We start from the raw sequence: 18,267 nt of genomic DNA, 5'->3' as shown, positions 1-18,267 counted from the left end.
AAAACCTAACAGCAACAACAAAAAATAGATGTGCAAAAATAGAATTGCTTAAGAAATAATCTGTTTCCTTCTCACTATCTTCATATCTGAAAATCTGGACACATTTCATAAGTTTGTTATTCAATAAGGTAGTCAACTTGGCTGTTGTCTGATTCAGATCTTGTCAGTCAAGTAAAATAGTTCCCTAATCAAGCTCACAGACTTTTCTTAGATGTGCAACTGAGTATGGATAACTTAATAAAGGTTGGGAATAGAAACTGGTGTAAAATTTGTTGTCTAGGGTTTCATGGCTTCCAGTCTTATGCGGGTGGAATTAGTAGTTCTAAGTTTTGATAAAGTGTTTGTAGAAATTTCAGAGTAGTGTGACTGACTGGCTGGATGTTTCTTGAAGCAGATGTGAGAATTGCTATCTCCATGAAATAATAGGGTAAACCAATTAGGATTACATGGTGCATTAGTTGCTGCACCATCCTGGATACTGTACTGATGTGTCTTGTTCTAAGGTTGGGAACATCTCCTTTTTGATTTGGTTTGGAAACAAGAACAAGTTAAAATTATGGTGTTTAGTTTTGACAAGAAGTTTATATCACTGAAGTCAATGTAATTAAACTGTTTTCTAATTAAAAAATTAAGCAGCTAAAGTCCTGATGTTTTCTGCAAAATAATACTGTTACTTGCATATTGCAAGGTTAACCAAAATCAATTGCAATAATTTGCTTTCCTTAGAAAGAAAATTAAAAAGCTAATCAAGTGAGTCCAGAGCTACTTTTAAACCAGACCAGGGAGATGTGAATGATACAGTAATTACATGAAGCATAAATGTCTGGTCTTATTTTCTGCAGTGTTTCGCTACCACACAGATGTCCAACAGACCTGTGCTAACAATCGTCACCAGTGCTCTGTTCACGCTATCTGCAAGGATTATCCCAATGGATTTTGCTGCAGTTGTATTGCTGGTTACAAAGGAAATGGCAGACAATGCGTAGCAGAAGGTAACTCTTTGAAAACTAGGCACATAAGTAGCAATTATACATGGCAGTCTTGAATGACGTGACCTGGTTTAAATACTAAAAATTTTTTAAAGACTTATTACTGAAATATATTGAATGGTATTTTAAGTGAGCAGTATTTTCTAAAGTGCTGCCTTCTTTTGAATGAAGCAAATTATTTTAAGTGGTCAGTTATATGCTTTATGCATTTTAACATGACTTTCTAGGAAAAATAAACTCTTCCATAACTGACATAATTTGAAAGATAGCATAACATTAGGTGGTATTTGATAGAATTAGTCATGAAGTTCCACTGTGTTACAAGCTGATATGGTCCTCCCGCTAGAAATGGATGGTTCAAAGGGTTGAACAAATTAACTTTGATCATTGAACTAAAGAGCACGGCTCCTCTTTGTCTGACTCTTAAGCTGCTTTACCAAAGGGCTGATCTGCAAGATTTTTGTTAAATACCCATTTAAACTTTGTTCCCGTGTAAAATCCATAAAGGAATTTCTTATGTATACACTTGTAATCCTCACGGTGATTTGACTCAGAGTATAGATGCATTTCAACAACTCAAATAGCTCACTGTAGACTTGATGTTTTATAAGCCAGGAAAGCAAAACCTAGTACTTGGTTTTCAGTTGATAAAATTGTATTTTCTGTAGAAAGAAAAGGATCTGATGATAATGGAATTTGAACTTCCATGTAGCAATTATATACAGGAGAAAACTGGCAATACAAAATAGTTGTAACACTGACAGTCTTCAGAACGGTCAATAGTTTAGAGTAAGAAAATGCAATACGTTAGAATAAGAGGTCTGTTACTCTAACACCTAGTGGTGTTAGCCTTCTAATAGGGAAGGAACAAATTTACATTTGGTATGTATTGACATGAAGTGTGATCTTCAAAAGAAATGTGCGTGCCACTTACTGTTATATATACTATAACAGCGTTACAGAGTTATCTTTGAAGACAAAACTGTTAATGAGGATAAAGGGCATCTCTTTAGGCAATTTTGGCTATTTAGGCATCTGTATAATGTCAACAAACATGCACATACATACATAAGCCAGTAAACACATGGCAATTCCTTGTCTTAATTCTGTATTTGTTTGTTCTTTATTTCAACATTAATACCTTTGAACATAGTGAGTGCTCTGAACACATTTCTTGGAGAGTATGAGAGAATTGTCACTTTGTTCTGATGCATTGTATTGATTTGCCAGGTTCTCCTCAGAGAGTTAACGGGAAGGTCAAAGGAAGAATCTTTGTAGGAAATAACCCTGTTCCAATTACATTTGAGAACACTGATCTCCACTCCTATGTTGTGATGAACCAAGGACGTGCCTACACTGCTATCAGCACAATCCCAGAGACCTTGGGGTATTCTTTACTACCTCTTGCCTCTATTGGAGGTATCATAGGATGGATGTTTGCAGTGGAACAGCAAGGATACAAAAATGGATTCAGCATTACTGGTAACTTCTAAATTAATACAATGTTCAAAACTGTGCTATGCTTTTCTGTGTCTTGATAGAAAAGAAATGCCTATTCAGAACAAAATATCGTGAAAACACATCTGTTCTGAGCTACAAATTGATTCTTTGTAATCAAACTTCTCACCATTTTTGTGTTTACAATATATAAATATTGGACTTCTAATTTACTATCAGTGTATAAGCATGCAAGTGTGTTAGAAAGTAGATTGCCTTGGCCAGTTCCTGTGCAAGAAAGAGATTACTGAAAGCATCTTATTTTTTTGTTTGTTTGTTACTAGAATGTACAGAGCTACTGAAAAAAAAAGCTGCCTCTATATCTTCAAGAAGTCTAGCATGTTAGTTTAGTGATTGCATCAATGGAGCAGAAGAGAAATGAAAATCTGACCTCATGAGGGTCTGAAATTCTTAACAAAAGCAACTGCTGCATGACATGCAAACGACTCACTGAATTTGTTTAAGGGAAACCTCTGTTCACAATTAAAGCTTTTCATAAGAGTGTGAGGCCAAAGCTGTGCAGTTGTGCACATGAATTCAAGCTGTAGATGCAATCTGTTCTAGGAGAACATGTGTTTCTTTTTAAAATTTTATCCTTTACAGCCCTGTAATATGAATTTAGTTGAGCACGACTTTCTGTTTTGGGGTTTTCTCGGATTTGGTATTTTGGAAGTTTGTTCTGGAATTTGCAACATACATTTCACTTGGTTTTGATTTGGAAACAGATGTACTGGGCTTTTAATTTCTTTTTTTTTTTTCCTAATGGAAACTTTCTCTAAACTGCCCTTTTAAATAGTAGGATAAGACCTACTGTTATTAGCTTGGTCAGAACTTTTTTTTTAAAATTAAAAAAAACCCTGCTTCCTCAGTCTTATTTGCAATTTATCATGTTCAGTGCTTAAGATAGCATCCAAGGATATTATCAGTATATCTCTGAAAGTTATTTCATTAGAAACATGGTATATTAGCAATTGGGCCATATCAAAACTTGCAGAAAACAGTAATTTGTATTTATCTATTAAAAACAATATTTTAAACAGAAGAATTTGGAAACACCTATTAAGTGGTTTAACTAATACTCTTTCTTTAGGTGGCGAGTTTACACGGCAGACAGAGGTAACTTTTCTTGGCAACAATGAGAAGCTGGTTGTAAAGCAGAAATTCAGTGGTATCGATGAGCATGGCCACCTTACCATCAGCACGGAAATGGAGGGCAGAATACCTGAGATCCCATCTGGTGCATCAGTCCATATAGAACCATACACTGAACTCTATCATACTTCTAGTTCTGGTAAGGTTCCCAAAGAATAAAATTATAAGAAAGTGCACGTTTCTTAAAGCAGGGACTAAGACAATCCAAAAACCATTATTTTATTCCCATTTTAGCAAGTGTATTTAGGACCCTTTGATTTATGGAAAGTCGCTTTTTGCCTCTTAGGAACAGGTCAAAAAAGGGGGTGGATTTTAAGTGGGACAATGCAAATATTTCAAAATTTTTCTTGAAAAATTTTAAATTTCCCTTAACTGATGTTTGCAAAACACTATCAATTTTCCTTTTTGATGGCCTGGTTTTTACACTGTTGATGGCAGCGTATAATTTGCCAAGTTTTTTTTTGTAGGTCCAGAGCACTTTAGTAGGAGATGTACTGGTGTATATTTTTGTGGTAATGTCATTAAGTGAGCTTTGTTGTCTGATGAGACTGTGTACACCAATTATTTACAAGTATGTGTCATGTAAGCTGCATTGCAACAACTTTTGCAAGCGTTTATCAGTATTATTTGAGCTGACTTTTAACAACTGACTAGAAAACTAGGAACCTCTTAATTCCCTTATCAGTTTTTCTCTCTTCTCTCTTGCTTCATTTATCACAGGCTCTAGATTTCCTGAGAGCCATTTTTCATTCACTATTTACAGGGCAACCTCCCTTCTTTTGCTTACGTCTTCTGGAAAAAATTATGATTGTTTCAATACACAAAAAAAAAAAAAGTGAGGTTGGAGTGTTGCTGCTGGTCAGCTAGCCCAGCTGTCGAAGAGACGTAAAGGGGTGCACCCATGTGCAGATGAATACTGGAGAGACTGCACTTGGTTCCAAGGGTGCACTTTTGGTTGGTAGAGATAGCAATGATGCAACTACACCATTTTCAGCTGCCTTATATTCACTAATGTCCGGCTTCGGTAGCCAGTGATGAACCCCTCTTGTGCTTTGCCTGTTGTTATGGACTGAGAGGAGGAGAAAGTGGAAGCAGCAGGAAACTTCTGCCTCGTGCTGAACAATGTGAAGTTTGGGAGAAATTGTTTGTGCAGCATGTGCTCTATAGAACACTTGCCTACTTGGCAGAAATGCTGTTCCCATGGAGGTAAAATCAGAGGCTGTGGAGGGAGGCTGGACTTGATTTACTAGTACTCAAACAGCTGCTACTCTCTTGTCCTATGGACTATCTAACAGTCTGTTACTTAGCAGAAATCCATCTTTTGCCAGTTGTTGGAAATGGATTGGTATAGGTGTGTTCTGATGTCCAAACAAAGAACAGTGGTGTTCTGAGGACTTTCCTGTTGGTGGGAGGATCCATGAGACCTTCTTTGAAGAGCTTTCATCACTATTTTTCACAGCATAGAAAACCATTGTGAAGAATGTAAGAGCTCTCAGACAGGCAGCTCCTTCAGGACTATGTTGAAATCCAGAGCTAATAGCCTACAATGAACTAAAAACAGGTGTAGTTTAGCGCTGGTGGCTCTTGTCCTTAGCTTGTAGATCCATTATAAATCGATTGAAAGGAACCTCTGAGTTTGCTGAGCTGAATTTTCCTTTCATTACTTGGAAACCACAAAATAAAGTTAAATTATTAAAATATGTCAAAATAAATCAAATTACTCTATTTTTTTAATGCTGTGACACCTGAGAATAGAGTAAGGGTGGTCAAGTGCCTATTCATTTTCATTGCTTCTTGCCTTTGAAATGTCCTATTTACACTACATGGACTGCATCCCAATTTTGCAGATGACATTTGGCAGGGTACTTTTGGTCTCTTTTGATCAGTGTGTTTGCTGTCGTGTTGTAGTGATCACTTCATCATCCACGAGGGAGTACACAGTGACAGAGCCAGAAAGGGATGGAGTTGCTTCCACGTACACGGGTGCCTATCAGTGGCGACAGACCATCTCATTTGATGAATGCATTCACGATGACTCTCAGCATTCTGCTCCTGCTACTCAGCAGCTCTCAGTGGACAGTGTGTTTGTCCTGTATAACAGAGACGAGCAGATTCTGCGATACGCTATGAGTAATTCAATTGGCCCAATCAGTGGTATGTATGAACTGAAATTTTTTCTCTTTTACAAGTCGTTAAGAACAGGCATCCAAGTTTTTCTAGCCTGCCTTAGCTGGGTATTAATGAGTTAAATTAATTCATTGCATTAGTCAGTGGAAGTTCAGATCCAACAAATAAGAAGAGAAATGAGACTGTTGCAAGTTTGTATTTTTACTTGAGAAAGAGTATTCGAGTTATTATCTCTTCTTGAAATTCAGTGGGGTTTGTGTCTAATTCCTTGAAATACTCTCAACAAACCACCTTGAATCTATTGCCACTCAGAAAACCGGAGCATATTGTTTATCTTTACCTAATTTTGTAGTTCCTCTATTACTGAATTTTTTGTATTATCAGAGAAAAGGGCAAAAGAGGGGACTAAGATTCACCATGGGTGTGTTTCTTTAACTTTTCTTGAAACATGACATTTTATCTTTGAATTGTAGGCAGCCCATGAAGTGTATTTTTTTGTTTGTTTGTTTTGGATGAGCTGTCCAAGTTTGCACTAAAATCAGATAAAAAGCAAAGAAACAACTTGCAAATGCACAGCAAGAGACTATAAGAAAAAGCTGTGCTCACTTTCATTTGATACAAAATAAAATGAATAAACCAAGCTGTTAAGATTTGTGTTATGAGACTACTGTCAGTGACTGGAAGATGAATTACTTTTGTCAGTCTTGCCTCTAGAGAGTTTTCTGTGCCTTTTCTTTCTTTTTGGTGCAAAAAAATATTTTCTCTCCTTGTCTAATATGTTCTATATGCAAACTCCTTCTGGGACTTAAATGAATGCTGTTTCTTGCATAGTCATCAAGGCTAAATATGGTCTCTCTTGTCAGATGGTTCTGCTGATATTAACCGGAATCCTTGCTACACTGGCACTCATAACTGTGACACCAACGCTGTGTGTCGTCCGGGAACTGGAAATCGCTTCTTCTGTGAATGCTCAATTGGCTTCCGTGGAGATGGAAATGTTTGTTATGGTACCAAAAAACTTTAATTTGTTGCAAAATGAAAGCTAATGTGGCATTTGTTTTCCTTGGGGTGCACTGACCCTCAGGACTAGCCATTTCAGCAAAATGAACTGTCCTGAGAGGTTTGTTTTGAGAAGAATAGGTTAGAGGGTTGCTGGGCTAGCTGAGGTATCTCAATAATCAAATTAGACAAGTTGGACTGTCTTGAAGGGTATGTTTTGCTAGCTTGCAAAGCATCTTTCCTAACCAGTCTGTCTTTTTATAAAACATGTGGGAACTTAGCTGTGAGAAATTTACTGTAATACATGTTCTGGTTAAAATGAATCAACTAGGTTAAAAGTTCTCGAGGGAGATGAAAAATGGCATATGCATGAGTGGGCAGAGCACAGATATGTGCAATTCATTGAAATCATCTTTTTCTTGATCTGCTTTGAAAATCCTTTCTGTTCAGGAAGATTATATTTTCCAGCTACGAATTCATAATGTATTTGGGTTTTGCTTTGTAATCAAATCACAACACTAATACCTGTTTTCAAAAGGTGAAAGTGTGTGTTAATGAAATATGTATCATCCCTATTAGCTAGCTAAGTTTTGGGGTTTTTTTGATTAAAAAAACCCCAAACAACAACAACAACAAAACCCACAAACAAACAAAACCCCAAAGCAAAAAAACACCAAACAAAACAAAAAACCAAAACAAATACCAAAACATGACTCTTCTCCCACTCCAACTTTTAAATCAACTTGCAAATGAAAACAACAGCACCACGTTGTCCTTTCTGGTCCTCTGGTGCTGTGAGTTGAGCAGCAATGGATTAGAGATGTATATGCATAATGAAAGGGGAAGTCTTTCGTAAAGTTCATTCTCTCCCTGCAGTCATCACTGCTGCTGATCACCTTCTAGGCTGCATCTTTTTCCTCAGTGGCTCCTCTTCCCTCTACAACTTCCTGTGACGCCCCCTTATTACTTCATTATAAAGCCTCTTCTGGTTTGCTTTTTTTCTTTTTTGGTGCCAATTAGATGAGGACGCAGTTACCTGAAAACTTATTTTCAGGTTCCTCATATCTCTTAAGAGATACGGTCTAGCCAAGATGTGGCTGAAATATATAAGACTGCTATTAATCAACAGTTCCAAGTTTCTGTTTTTCTGGCATCCAGATTAAATGCCTCTTTGTCATGACCAAAATCCTCATAATATCCTAGATATTGATGAGTGTTCGGAGCAACCAGGTCTGTGTGGCAGCAATGCAGACTGCAATAACCAGCCAGGAACCTACCGCTGTGAGTGTGTCGAAGGATATCGGTTTGCAGCAGATGGGCGGACTTGTGTTGGTGAGTTCTGCGTTTCTTGAAAGGGTTGACCACAGGCTTTTGGGCTGTGATTCATCTCACAGGGACACAAACAGTGCTTCACGATCTGCACTGACTTCTAACGTGAGCTGAACTTAGGGATTTGTGCTCCAGCTACTGATTACTGGCTCTTTCTCCATCACAAGCCAAATTTCTCTGCTTCAGCAGGAATTACAATTAGTCTACTCCCTAAGTCGCAGTGCACCTTAAGTCTCCCTTTGTTGTAGAACAGTCAGAAAAAGCTGCTTCTACCAGGCCACTAGAAGGGACAGGGTGAGATGTGGAAGTGCAACTTTGTTCTTTCCCTTATGTCCACCACTGCACTTTTGTGGTTTAGACCCAAAAGGGAACATTATTCCCTCTAGTCATGATCTCACCAAATTCACTCTACCGCTTTCCCATGAAGTTCATTTCCCACTTTTAGCAAGTATCAAGTTATTCCTTGCTCGGCTTGAAGGATTTCAGTTTGATCTCTTCCTTCAACCAGAACCAAGCGGCATTTGTAAGACTGAAGAGAGGGAAGATAAACTCTAGTTTTGCAACAGATTGAAAATAAATGTCATGGTAGTCTTGTTCTCCTTTTCACAGTGAAGGGTTTTATAACCCACAGACAATTTGAACCCCAGGAGGGGCAACAGCAACCCTCCGTGCTTTTGCAGGCTGCTCTGGGATACCAACTCTGACTCAGCTTTTTTGAAACTGGCATTTTTCTTCATACCAGCTGTGTGACTCACTGGATAGCTTTAGAAGAGAGTTGTAAATAAATCCTGTTCTCCTATTTGTAGGATGAGAAATAGGAGGACTTGAGGACTCCCTCTGTGCTCCAACTCCAGTGCAATTATAATGCAACTCTTAATAGATTATTTTATAATTTCCTTTTGTAATCTCAAACTTACTTATCAAACAGAAAGAGATTCTAATAACATTGTCATTTCCTCCAGAGAAATGGAAAAAAAAATGACTGTTTTCAGATCTGGTTCTGATGGCAGATTTTTGTTATTTCCCTACTGATACTGTGGTAGTTTCCATCTGTGTACTGTGATGAGAGGAGCATTGTGGAGTCTTGTCTTGGTGCCCTGTTAACTCCTCATAAGAACTGTGTAAAGAGAGCCTCAGTGGATTCTCTATTACAACAGCTGGAAGTCTGTTCCTAAATACACACATTGGATGCTTTATTTCTGGGACCAAATTTTCTGTAGTATTTTGCCTCTTTTATTTTAAGTACCGTGATTTCCTTTGTTTCCTTTCCTGTTCACTGATGTGACAGGTAAACACAGGCAGAGCTCCAGTGACTTCCTGAAATAATTTGTGTGTAAAGCAGTGCAATGCCTTCAGAGTACTGCTGTCAACATGAGAAAGTTATGAAAAGTAACAGGTCTGGTCCCAGCTTGCATTGTTGCTCCAAAATCTCTCCAGTAGTTGACAAATTTGTTTATCTCCTATTGAGTGAGTCACAGCTCCTATCTACTGCCAAGTGACGGCAGCCCTGGGTCAGTGGTAGGTTAGTGTAGCAGGTCATCTAATAATTCCCAGTGCAGCAAACTGGACAATTAGCTAACATGTGAGGTAGCTCTGTGAGATGCCTTACATGTCTTCATTCAGGATTCCTTTTCATAAACAAAGCTGTCATGGATTCTAGGTTCTGTCACTGTGGTAGCCCTTCCTCCCCGTTCTATGCTAACAAACATCTGTGAGATGCTGAGGACAGTCAGTTCCTTATAAAACATTAATAAGATTTAATACCAGTGAAAGGGGAGATCTTGGGGGGAAAAAAAAAAATCCCAATCCCCTTTCTCTTCTGTAAGCTTTGACAGCTGTTCTCTCATATGAAATTATGAGCCTTAGACTTTATGAAGGAAAATTGAAATTTTCATCTCCTCTCTTTTATACGTTTAACCTGCAGCTGTTGACTATGAGGTAAACCACTGCCAGATGGGCACACACAACTGTGACATTCCTCAGCGTGCTCAGTGTGTGTACACTGGAGGGTCTGCCTACATCTGCACATGCCTCCCGGGCTTCTTGGGAGATGGGCGTGCCTGTGAGGGTGAGTAGCACCATTTGTTGTGGGGCTTTTATATTCTTTATTGCACAACTTGGACGGTCATTGAAATGTCACATAGTTACTTGTGATTTAAAGCAGGAAATTTCATTAAGTCCCTCAGGTGGGAATTTATATTAAGCATATGTCTTTTCCTCCCCTTAATTTTGCATTCAGTCTTCAGTATTTGGGCTATAAAAGGTCCAAGATGAGGCAACTGCAGAAGTTGCAGTACTCGCAGTTGCAGATCTTCATCTGCTGGACATGTTTGCACTGTATTGGTTTATATTATTACGGTGGTGAAACATAATGCTCAGATTATGTAAAAAATTTACGTTCTGTTTCATGTCAGTCAGAGTGCAGTGGGGGAGCAGATTTACCTGACTACATGTTAGAAATATTGCTGTCCAAATCCTACTTCTCTTGCTGTGATAAGTGATTTCCTTGAGAAATATAGGCACATATTTCTAAAATATTATGTGTGTTAATAATGCTAGTTACCCTTTGGAATAGCAGAATGTAGAGATAGAGAATCAAAAATATATGCATGTTTTTTTTTTTTTAATTTCTCCTTTGCCTTTCTGTATTAGACATACTTCCAAAGAACTATCTGTAAGTCTAATCAGATATCCTAAAATAGGAGCCTGAAAATACGGCATGTTGGCACTTAATTTCCTCACTCTGACTTGTCCATCAGGAGGAACAGTTACCTGAGATTTTTCTTTTCTTTTACAGATGTAGATGAATGTCAACAGGGCCACTGTCATCCAGATGCTTTTTGCTATAACACTCCCGGTTCCTTCAGCTGCCAGTGTAAGGCAGGTTATCGTGGGGATGGTTTCCGATGTGTGTTAGGAGGTAAAATTATATAGTTCTTGAAAGTTGAACTAGAAATATGACTTGGGATTTGGAAGATATATGTTAATTTGGTTCCTTTCTGAAACAACATGTGTTTTGTCAAATTGGTGTCTTTATTCTTTCTCAGGTCTTTCAGGCTTAGAATTTCACCAGGCTTGTGTCAAAACATCTATCTTGACTGCTATCACTTCTTCGTGATATCCTGCTCAACATCCTGTTTTATATTTTGTTTGTTCTATCCTCAGAAGTTTTCAGCCTCAAGCTGAGACTATCTTTTGAAGTTGCCTTGTGTAATGGTTTGACCACGGGGGTGATTTTGTTTGCATACGCAGTAGTTACTTACCATAAAAAATCTGGAATTGTTGGCAATGTGAATGAATAAGTGAAGAATGAGACCAAAGTCATGAGATTGTTGTCTGCAGTGGTATCTAGATGCCTACACGCCACATATAGCCTGTAGTCCAGAAAGACTATGGTTTCTTACTTGTTTCTGTATTTACTCAGCTTGTTCTCTATTCAACAGAAAGTTCTTTACCATCCCACACTTCTGTTCCTCCATTGTACTTTGGGCCTTGAAGTATAAAACTCCTCATCTTGAAAATATGCTTAAAAAGCAAGAAAGTAAGGAACACTGAAGCACAAAGGAGCATTGTTATGGTTACTTTAATTCAACAGCATGGCAAACCTCTGGGACAGCACTCAGGTTTTGCAGAAAGGTGAATACTTTCATCCAGAAAATAAAGCCTAACTTCTCAGTTTCTCTGAAACCAATTCTCCTTTCTCTAACGTTCTTGCTGCTGAGCAAAAATCCCTGCATCTCTCAACAGACTAAAACTCAAAATGTGCAGTCCAGAGTAAGAAGAAAGTCATAGAGCCACAGGGAAAGAGAGCAAGAAGCAGTAGGACTGGGAAGGAAGGCTCCCTTCATAGTTTGGATTCTGCCTTGTGGTCTTAATGATGTTCAAAGTATTTGTTGATTCAAAATGGAGGAGGGTTTGTTTATGTATTTAATAGTGGATGTGCTTGTTTGAAAGTGCTTGTCTGTATAGTACAATATTACTACCTGAAAACTAATATTTTTCTTTTGCCACTATATTCCCTAATTCTGAATTTCTGATTTTTTTTTTTTTTTGCTTAATTGGATACTCCTGTTTTGAAATGAAAAGGCAAAGGATTGCTTAAAGGAAAGTATTAAAAAAGGAAAAAAAGGAAATCACAAGGTTGTTTCTGGTTTTAGATCGTATTTACATGACCCTTCATCATGTTATGTGAAGTCACCCAGTTCTTGTAGATTTTTCTATCATAGGTAAATTTGAGGGTTTGCAGTGTTTAATTCTGCCACTTTGTCAATCTTTTAATATTATTTTTAACTAACTTTTCATGCATGATCACCCATGTGTATTTTCATTTTAATGACAGATGAAAGAAGAACCTGGTGTTTCTGACCTGTGTCAAAATATTTAGCTAACCACCCAGCTGATAGAAACAGAATTATTTCTCCTAGGGGAGAAATTTGATGTGAATAACTTGAAGCAAATTAAACCTTAAAGCTTCCAGTTCTTCAGGCGGAATTGTAGAGAAAAAAAAAATATTGCTTTCATATCTGCCACATATGCTTTGTACTTTAAACAGGTGGTTTGGCAGACTGATGCTTGAAGTCAACCAATCAACTTTTGTACCAGAACACAATTTCTTCTGAGTACATGTGATAATTTACTTAAGTTTTTTTTGGTGGTGTTTTTTGTTTGTTTGTTTGTTTGTTTTTTGGAGGGAGGGGGGATTTGGTGTTTTTGTGTTTGTTTTTGTTGGTTGTTCTTTGCTTGTCTGGGGTTTGTTGTTAAGAACAACACCTTTTCTCATGGTGTGGTTAGTGTCTACAAAACTGCTAAGCATAGTGTAGTATTTTGTAGTAACTTCGGGGTTTTTTTGCTGCTTATGATATACACTTCCTCACTTTCTGTACTCAACACAATTGTATTTTGAATGGTGATCTTTCCATGTCACAATTTTAATAGTAGCAACAAAATATTTTTGAGAGTTCTGTATCCACTGTTTTAGTGGGTGAAGATCTGCCATGTTTTTTAGTCTTTATATATGCCTCACTGTTTTGCTTTTTTTCGTATACTGTTTTGTACTACCTGCAGAAGACAAGCTTTCAGAAGCACTTGTATCAATTGTGTCTCTGCTCATTAAATGCTCTGAGCAGAAAAAAAATCTGTGTAGATAAGAAGTCTCATTTTTGCTGAATTGTGACTGAAATAGGGAGTATCTGTATTGCTCTGCTAGTCTGCAGCAGTAGAAGTGTTTACAGCTTAGCTTACTACTCCTTTCTTGGAGTTAATAGAACAACAGCTGCCCTTGGGATGTCATCTGTTGCTAAAGCTTTAGTGCCTTTAAAATGGATATATCCATCAGTTAATCATTGCCAGGAGACAGAAATGAACTATACTTTCTGAAGCCTACCAAAAGTAGCTTAGTTTACTTTAGCACCCAATTTGTAAATTAAGTTGCTTCAGAATGGAGATTGCAGACGAGGCTGTATTGTTTGTATTCAGCTGTAATTAGAGACCCTTTCTTCTCGTTTTTACCGACTAAGGTTTTGATCTAATTAGCCTCCGTGAAGTAACTGAAGTCTTTCCTGGTTGGAAAGTTTCATTCATCCGAATGTGCAGTTCTTTTTTGCTGTACCCTGTTCCAACCCATGTTGCAATTACTTGCTTGTTTGGTGTCTTTATTATTGCATGAAACCTATTGTTAAATCTTAACAATGCTGAATGGCAGCTCTTGAAACAAGTGAACTAACAAGAAAAATGGATTAGAGTCACACACAAGAGAATGTCTGTAGGAGTGAACCAGCAGGTTAATGAAAGAGTTAATGATGCTGGAATGTCCTGCTGCTCCCAGCTATTAAGAAAGTCTGTACTTCATTATTTCCTCACGCTTCATTTTTCCATTTCAAAAAAACCCAGATGTCTGAGTGTTTCTACCGCTGCAGACCACAGACACTGTTTACCAAACAGAAACAAGTCTAGATTCTTGAAACTAGGAACTGTTAAGAGCTATTCTCTGGTCCTGTATATGCAACTAGTTTCACACGAGAAACACACTTACTGGAGCAAAACTATAAGTGAAGAATTACAAAGGAAAATAAAGAGACAAAGGGAAGTGCATTATTTTCATTTGAGTATTTTCATCATATTTTTTTACTCCAACCTTTGAAAACATCAGTTAAAAATGTAGTTTCGCTTCATTTATTCAAGTTCTGTTATATGTTTCAATGACTTTTAAATTCCAGTTTGCTACTGGTAATTTATGAATCAATTGGGGGAAAAAATGTTTAAAACATTGAATACAAATTTATTCTTCTGGGGAAGGATAGACATTTAGCTTAATTTCAGGTTGCACCATCCTGCATGTCTACTCTGACTTGGGTGTGCTGTGATCCATGGGAGACAAAGTCTTCATCACACCTTTGATCTCTGTTCTGCTCTACAGTTTCTATCTTAGGAGCTTTTTTTCTGTACACTTGTTCAATTTTTCACTGTTCTCTTGAACTGTGATTATCAGAGCTGGACCCAGTATTCCTTGAATCATCTCCCCAGACTCCTATTCTTTTCTAAACCTGTGTGCTGAATTCTTATTTGTACTCTCTCACAATCTCTACAGCACTGAGCTGTGACCTGCTATAGCTTTTTCTGATTGTAATTTCCAAGATAAGTCTATTTAAAGATATTTCAAGAAATGTTTTTCAAGAAGTGTAACTTCACATTTACATCTTGTCCTTCTCATGTTTTGTGACCTGTTTCTCTTCCACAAATGATGCAACCTATGGTTGTATATTTTCCTCTGGAATCCAAATGAAAGAATTAAATTTCTTAATAGGAAATTTAAAACCAAGACTAAAGTAATATGGGAATTTACTAAAGATACCACTACTTAATGACATTTGACTACTTACTCTGATTATTTTTCAATTTTTATCATTTCCCAAATTAAGGTAGCCCACTGTATGGTGCTTTGTTTCAAAAATGACACTGTCCTGTGGGCCTGTGTGGAATGTCATAGGGAAACACAAAGCTATTAGATCAGTGCACTACCTTCATCAGTCAAGCATCAACAGCACCAAATCCCAGTGGCAACCGAGTTTTACTTATTTTATAGCAAATGCTAATTGGTCATGTTTAATTGGTCATATATGGAAGAAGTATTGGAACTTGGTCCTGCTGTTAATAAAAGCCTGCTGCCAGCCCTGCTTTACCGTGTCACAAAGGATTACCAAGGTCTTGCTCTTACTGGTTGTTTCATCTCTGGCAGAATGAACTAACCTTAGTATATATAATTTTTCTCACCATTGACATGGTCATTTGGCTTGGCTTTCAAATGTGGGTTTCATAAGAATCTTAAGAATCTCTAAAAATTGGGCCTAGTAACTCCTGGCTATGGAGCCTTGAAATAGGCATGACTTGTTTTGCATTTGCTGCAATCAGGTGCAGTACCAGGTGTAACAGCATGTTACACCAGGTGGGTGTTATTTGTTCTTAGCTCTACTTTTTATGTTTAATGGAAATTTTCTTCCTGCCAATCTAGAGATCAGAGAACTCTCCTCGTAATTGTTCTTTATCTTTGAAGAATCTTGGCTGGATGAAATATTACAGTATTTATATTAAAGGCAGGATCATTAAGAAACCACATTTAGGGTGCTGTAGTGAAGGAAATTTCCTAGTTATTGGGTTCATGTCTAGAAGCTGGCTTACAACATAGCCCTTGTACTACATAAATATGTACCATTTCTTGTTATGTGTTTTGTCTAACTTGTGCTGTTATCTCATCAAGGCAGGAAATGTGCTTTATTTGCTGTGTCAGGCTCATCTTTCAAACTCTGTCATAACTAGCCTCCTTTCAGAGAGTTAATTAATGCAATTTAAAATTTTCAACATCAGAGCATCTTCTCTTAAGCACACTGAGTAAAACATATGACCGGATAAACGGGATAAGCAGACTATTTCTACCAACCCACTGTCATCTGTATCCGAGATGACTGTGCCTTCATTGCAGTACAGGCTACCACACTGGACTTGGTTTCAGCTTACATTTCTTTAGGTGCCTCTGAACTGTAAGCATAGTAATCCTGGTCATGATTCAGAGATAAGGAGAACAAAATAGAGCATGGATTCCAAGTGCCTGGTTTGGACTGTTTAACTGGTGACTTATTTGGTTTATAAATCTTACTGCTGGTCAAATTCATGTTAGCAAGCTGAAACAACCCTAATGTTGAAAGACAGGCTAAAATGATGGAATCAGCACAAATGATCATGGTAACACTGGGTTTATTTCTTTTCAGAATGTCTCTTTAACATAGGTTGCTTATTGTACTTGATACTGCTCATAAAGTTATTACTAATACAAGTGACTTTCAAGAGCATAGAAATAGTAAAATGCAGGTATTCCTAAAAGTGAGTAGCAATAGGTTATTTGCAAATATTTTTAGCAAATAAAAATTCAGTGTCAATGGATCTTTTTTTAGAAAGGGCAAATTGTATTCTCTGCCGTCTAGGAACTTAATGCTATTTTTGAAAATTAATTTGTTTGATAAGTCTCTTGACTTCAGTGCTGCTAATTGCGTTATTGGGCAGTTTGTTAGATTGGTCTTGATCTTTGCAATGTAGGTACTCTTGAAAAATTTAATCAGGAGTCCCATACAAAATCTGCAGATATAAATGTAGACCTGTCTTGAAATTTAGAACAGACACTGATATTTCAAGTTACCAGTAACACTAATATATCTTACTTATAACAACTGTGTCCTAACTGGTAATGTATATATATTCCTTTCTATAAATCATATTTGCTAATTCATTTTTATATAGACTATTGATTAGAAAAATTATAAACTCTCAGGATATACTCTAATTTTGTAAGTTTCAGATGGGAAGAAAAAAGACCAGCTTCTGCCTTTGTTTTTATAACCTACTGAGGAGGAGCTATTAGTATTTCTCGAAGACGATAGCAATGCAATTGAGATTTTTCTTCCTGCACTGAACAAAAGCAGCGGGGTCAGTTTACCAGTACTCTGTATTCTTCCTGCTTTTTCTCATGAGCATTGCATATAATGAGAGTTTAGAATTTAAAAAAAAAAAACTGTGGCAAAACTATCTAGTTACTGAAATCAACATTTGTTTTATCTACATACTGCATAGCACACTGAATACATGAAAACAAAATTTGAGACAGATAATGGAGGCTTTCCTAAAGGATCTGGTTTTGTAGGTTGATTCAAGGCCCTTCACCACCCACATTAAAACTGATGCCAAATATTTCAGTTGTTTAGAGTCAACCACTCTCCAGTCATTTATATTTCTCTAATTGTGTCCAGGTGCATGAAACGTGTCCAAAGATTTGCTTGCGTAACTAGTTTAAATCATAAAAAACTACCCTTCTTTTTTGATTTTGTGTAATTTACACCACAGCAGTCTGTAGATGCATGGGATTAGCTTTTTGCTCAGCTGGGCTGGGCCTAATCTGAGCCACGCATAACTAAGGCTGTCCACCAGGCAGTGTGAAAACAAGGAATAAATGGAGGAGTAATCTTAAAATCTCTTCAGCACACAGTTTGTGCTAAGCGTTTCTGTCTGTAGAAATCATTTACAGGAAAAAGAAACTCCCCTATAATTAGAGCTCTTTCTCTCCCAGCAGACAGAAGCCTTAAGGGTCCTCAAGTGTAAGGTCAAACTAAACCAGAGGAAGGAACTATATTATTTTTATTGTATTCTTGTAATTTCACTGTTGTTTGGCATCTAGAACAATATACTGATCTAGATGACTTTTCCTATTGTATGATGGACAATACCATGAGATACATATTTAATCCAGACTATTTCGTAAAATGGAAATGTAAAGAGCCAGATCCCTGAATCTCCCAATAATCTGAAAAGTTTGTCTTCCCTCTGTATCCTCTACAGTAACACATATGCACGTTTGTGCATGTCATATGTTTCTCTGCTTCACCAGGAACTGGACAATCTGTCTCTGTAATTCATTTCTTGGATGCAGAAGTATCAAGTGAGTGCTCAAACCTGACAACTGATCTTTAATAATCTAATATTCTTCATAGCAATGAGCTGCTTCCAGCATCTGCCTCATTTGCAGTTTTCTCTTGTGGCTCTGAAGGGAAACTCAACTTTTAGCATTACAAAAAAAACCTAGCCACTCTATGGTCTGGCTAATTAGTCACATTTCAAGGCCTGTGGATAATTG

General features: G+C 37.3%; 1 protein-coding gene across 2 annotated transcripts in view; it reads left to right on the top strand.

Annotated features, from left to right (window-relative positions):
* Positions 1 to 18,267, top strand: part of NID1 (nidogen 1) — a 54,557-nt gene that overhangs the window by 21,095 nt on the left and 15,195 nt on the right. For both annotated transcript variants that reach the window (XM_027900108.1, XM_027900107.1), the window contains exons 6-13: positions 843 to 992; positions 2,220 to 2,471; positions 3,577 to 3,777; positions 5,547 to 5,792; positions 6,629 to 6,772; positions 7,968 to 8,096; positions 10,018 to 10,161; positions 10,891 to 11,013. In XM_027900108.1, the coding sequence (XP_027755909.1) occupies positions 843 to 992; positions 2,220 to 2,471; positions 3,577 to 3,777; positions 5,547 to 5,792; positions 6,629 to 6,772; positions 7,968 to 8,096; positions 10,018 to 10,161; positions 10,891 to 11,013 (1,389 nt within the window). The remainder of the gene's footprint in view (positions 1 to 842; positions 993 to 2,219; positions 2,472 to 3,576; positions 3,778 to 5,546; positions 5,793 to 6,628; positions 6,773 to 7,967; positions 8,097 to 10,017; positions 10,162 to 10,890; positions 11,014 to 18,267) is intronic.

The sequence above is a fragment of the Empidonax traillii genome, unplaced genomic scaffold (assembly GCF_003031625.1).
Source record: "Empidonax traillii isolate 1590-97213 ecotype Southwest subspecies unplaced genomic scaffold, ASM303162v1 scaffold707:size593822, whole genome shotgun sequence".
In the NCBI taxonomy this organism is placed as follows: Eukaryota; Metazoa; Chordata; class Aves; order Passeriformes; family Tyrannidae; genus Empidonax; species Empidonax traillii.
Note: the sequence above shows the minus strand (reverse complement) of the source record. Positions and strands in the feature narration are given on the sequence as shown.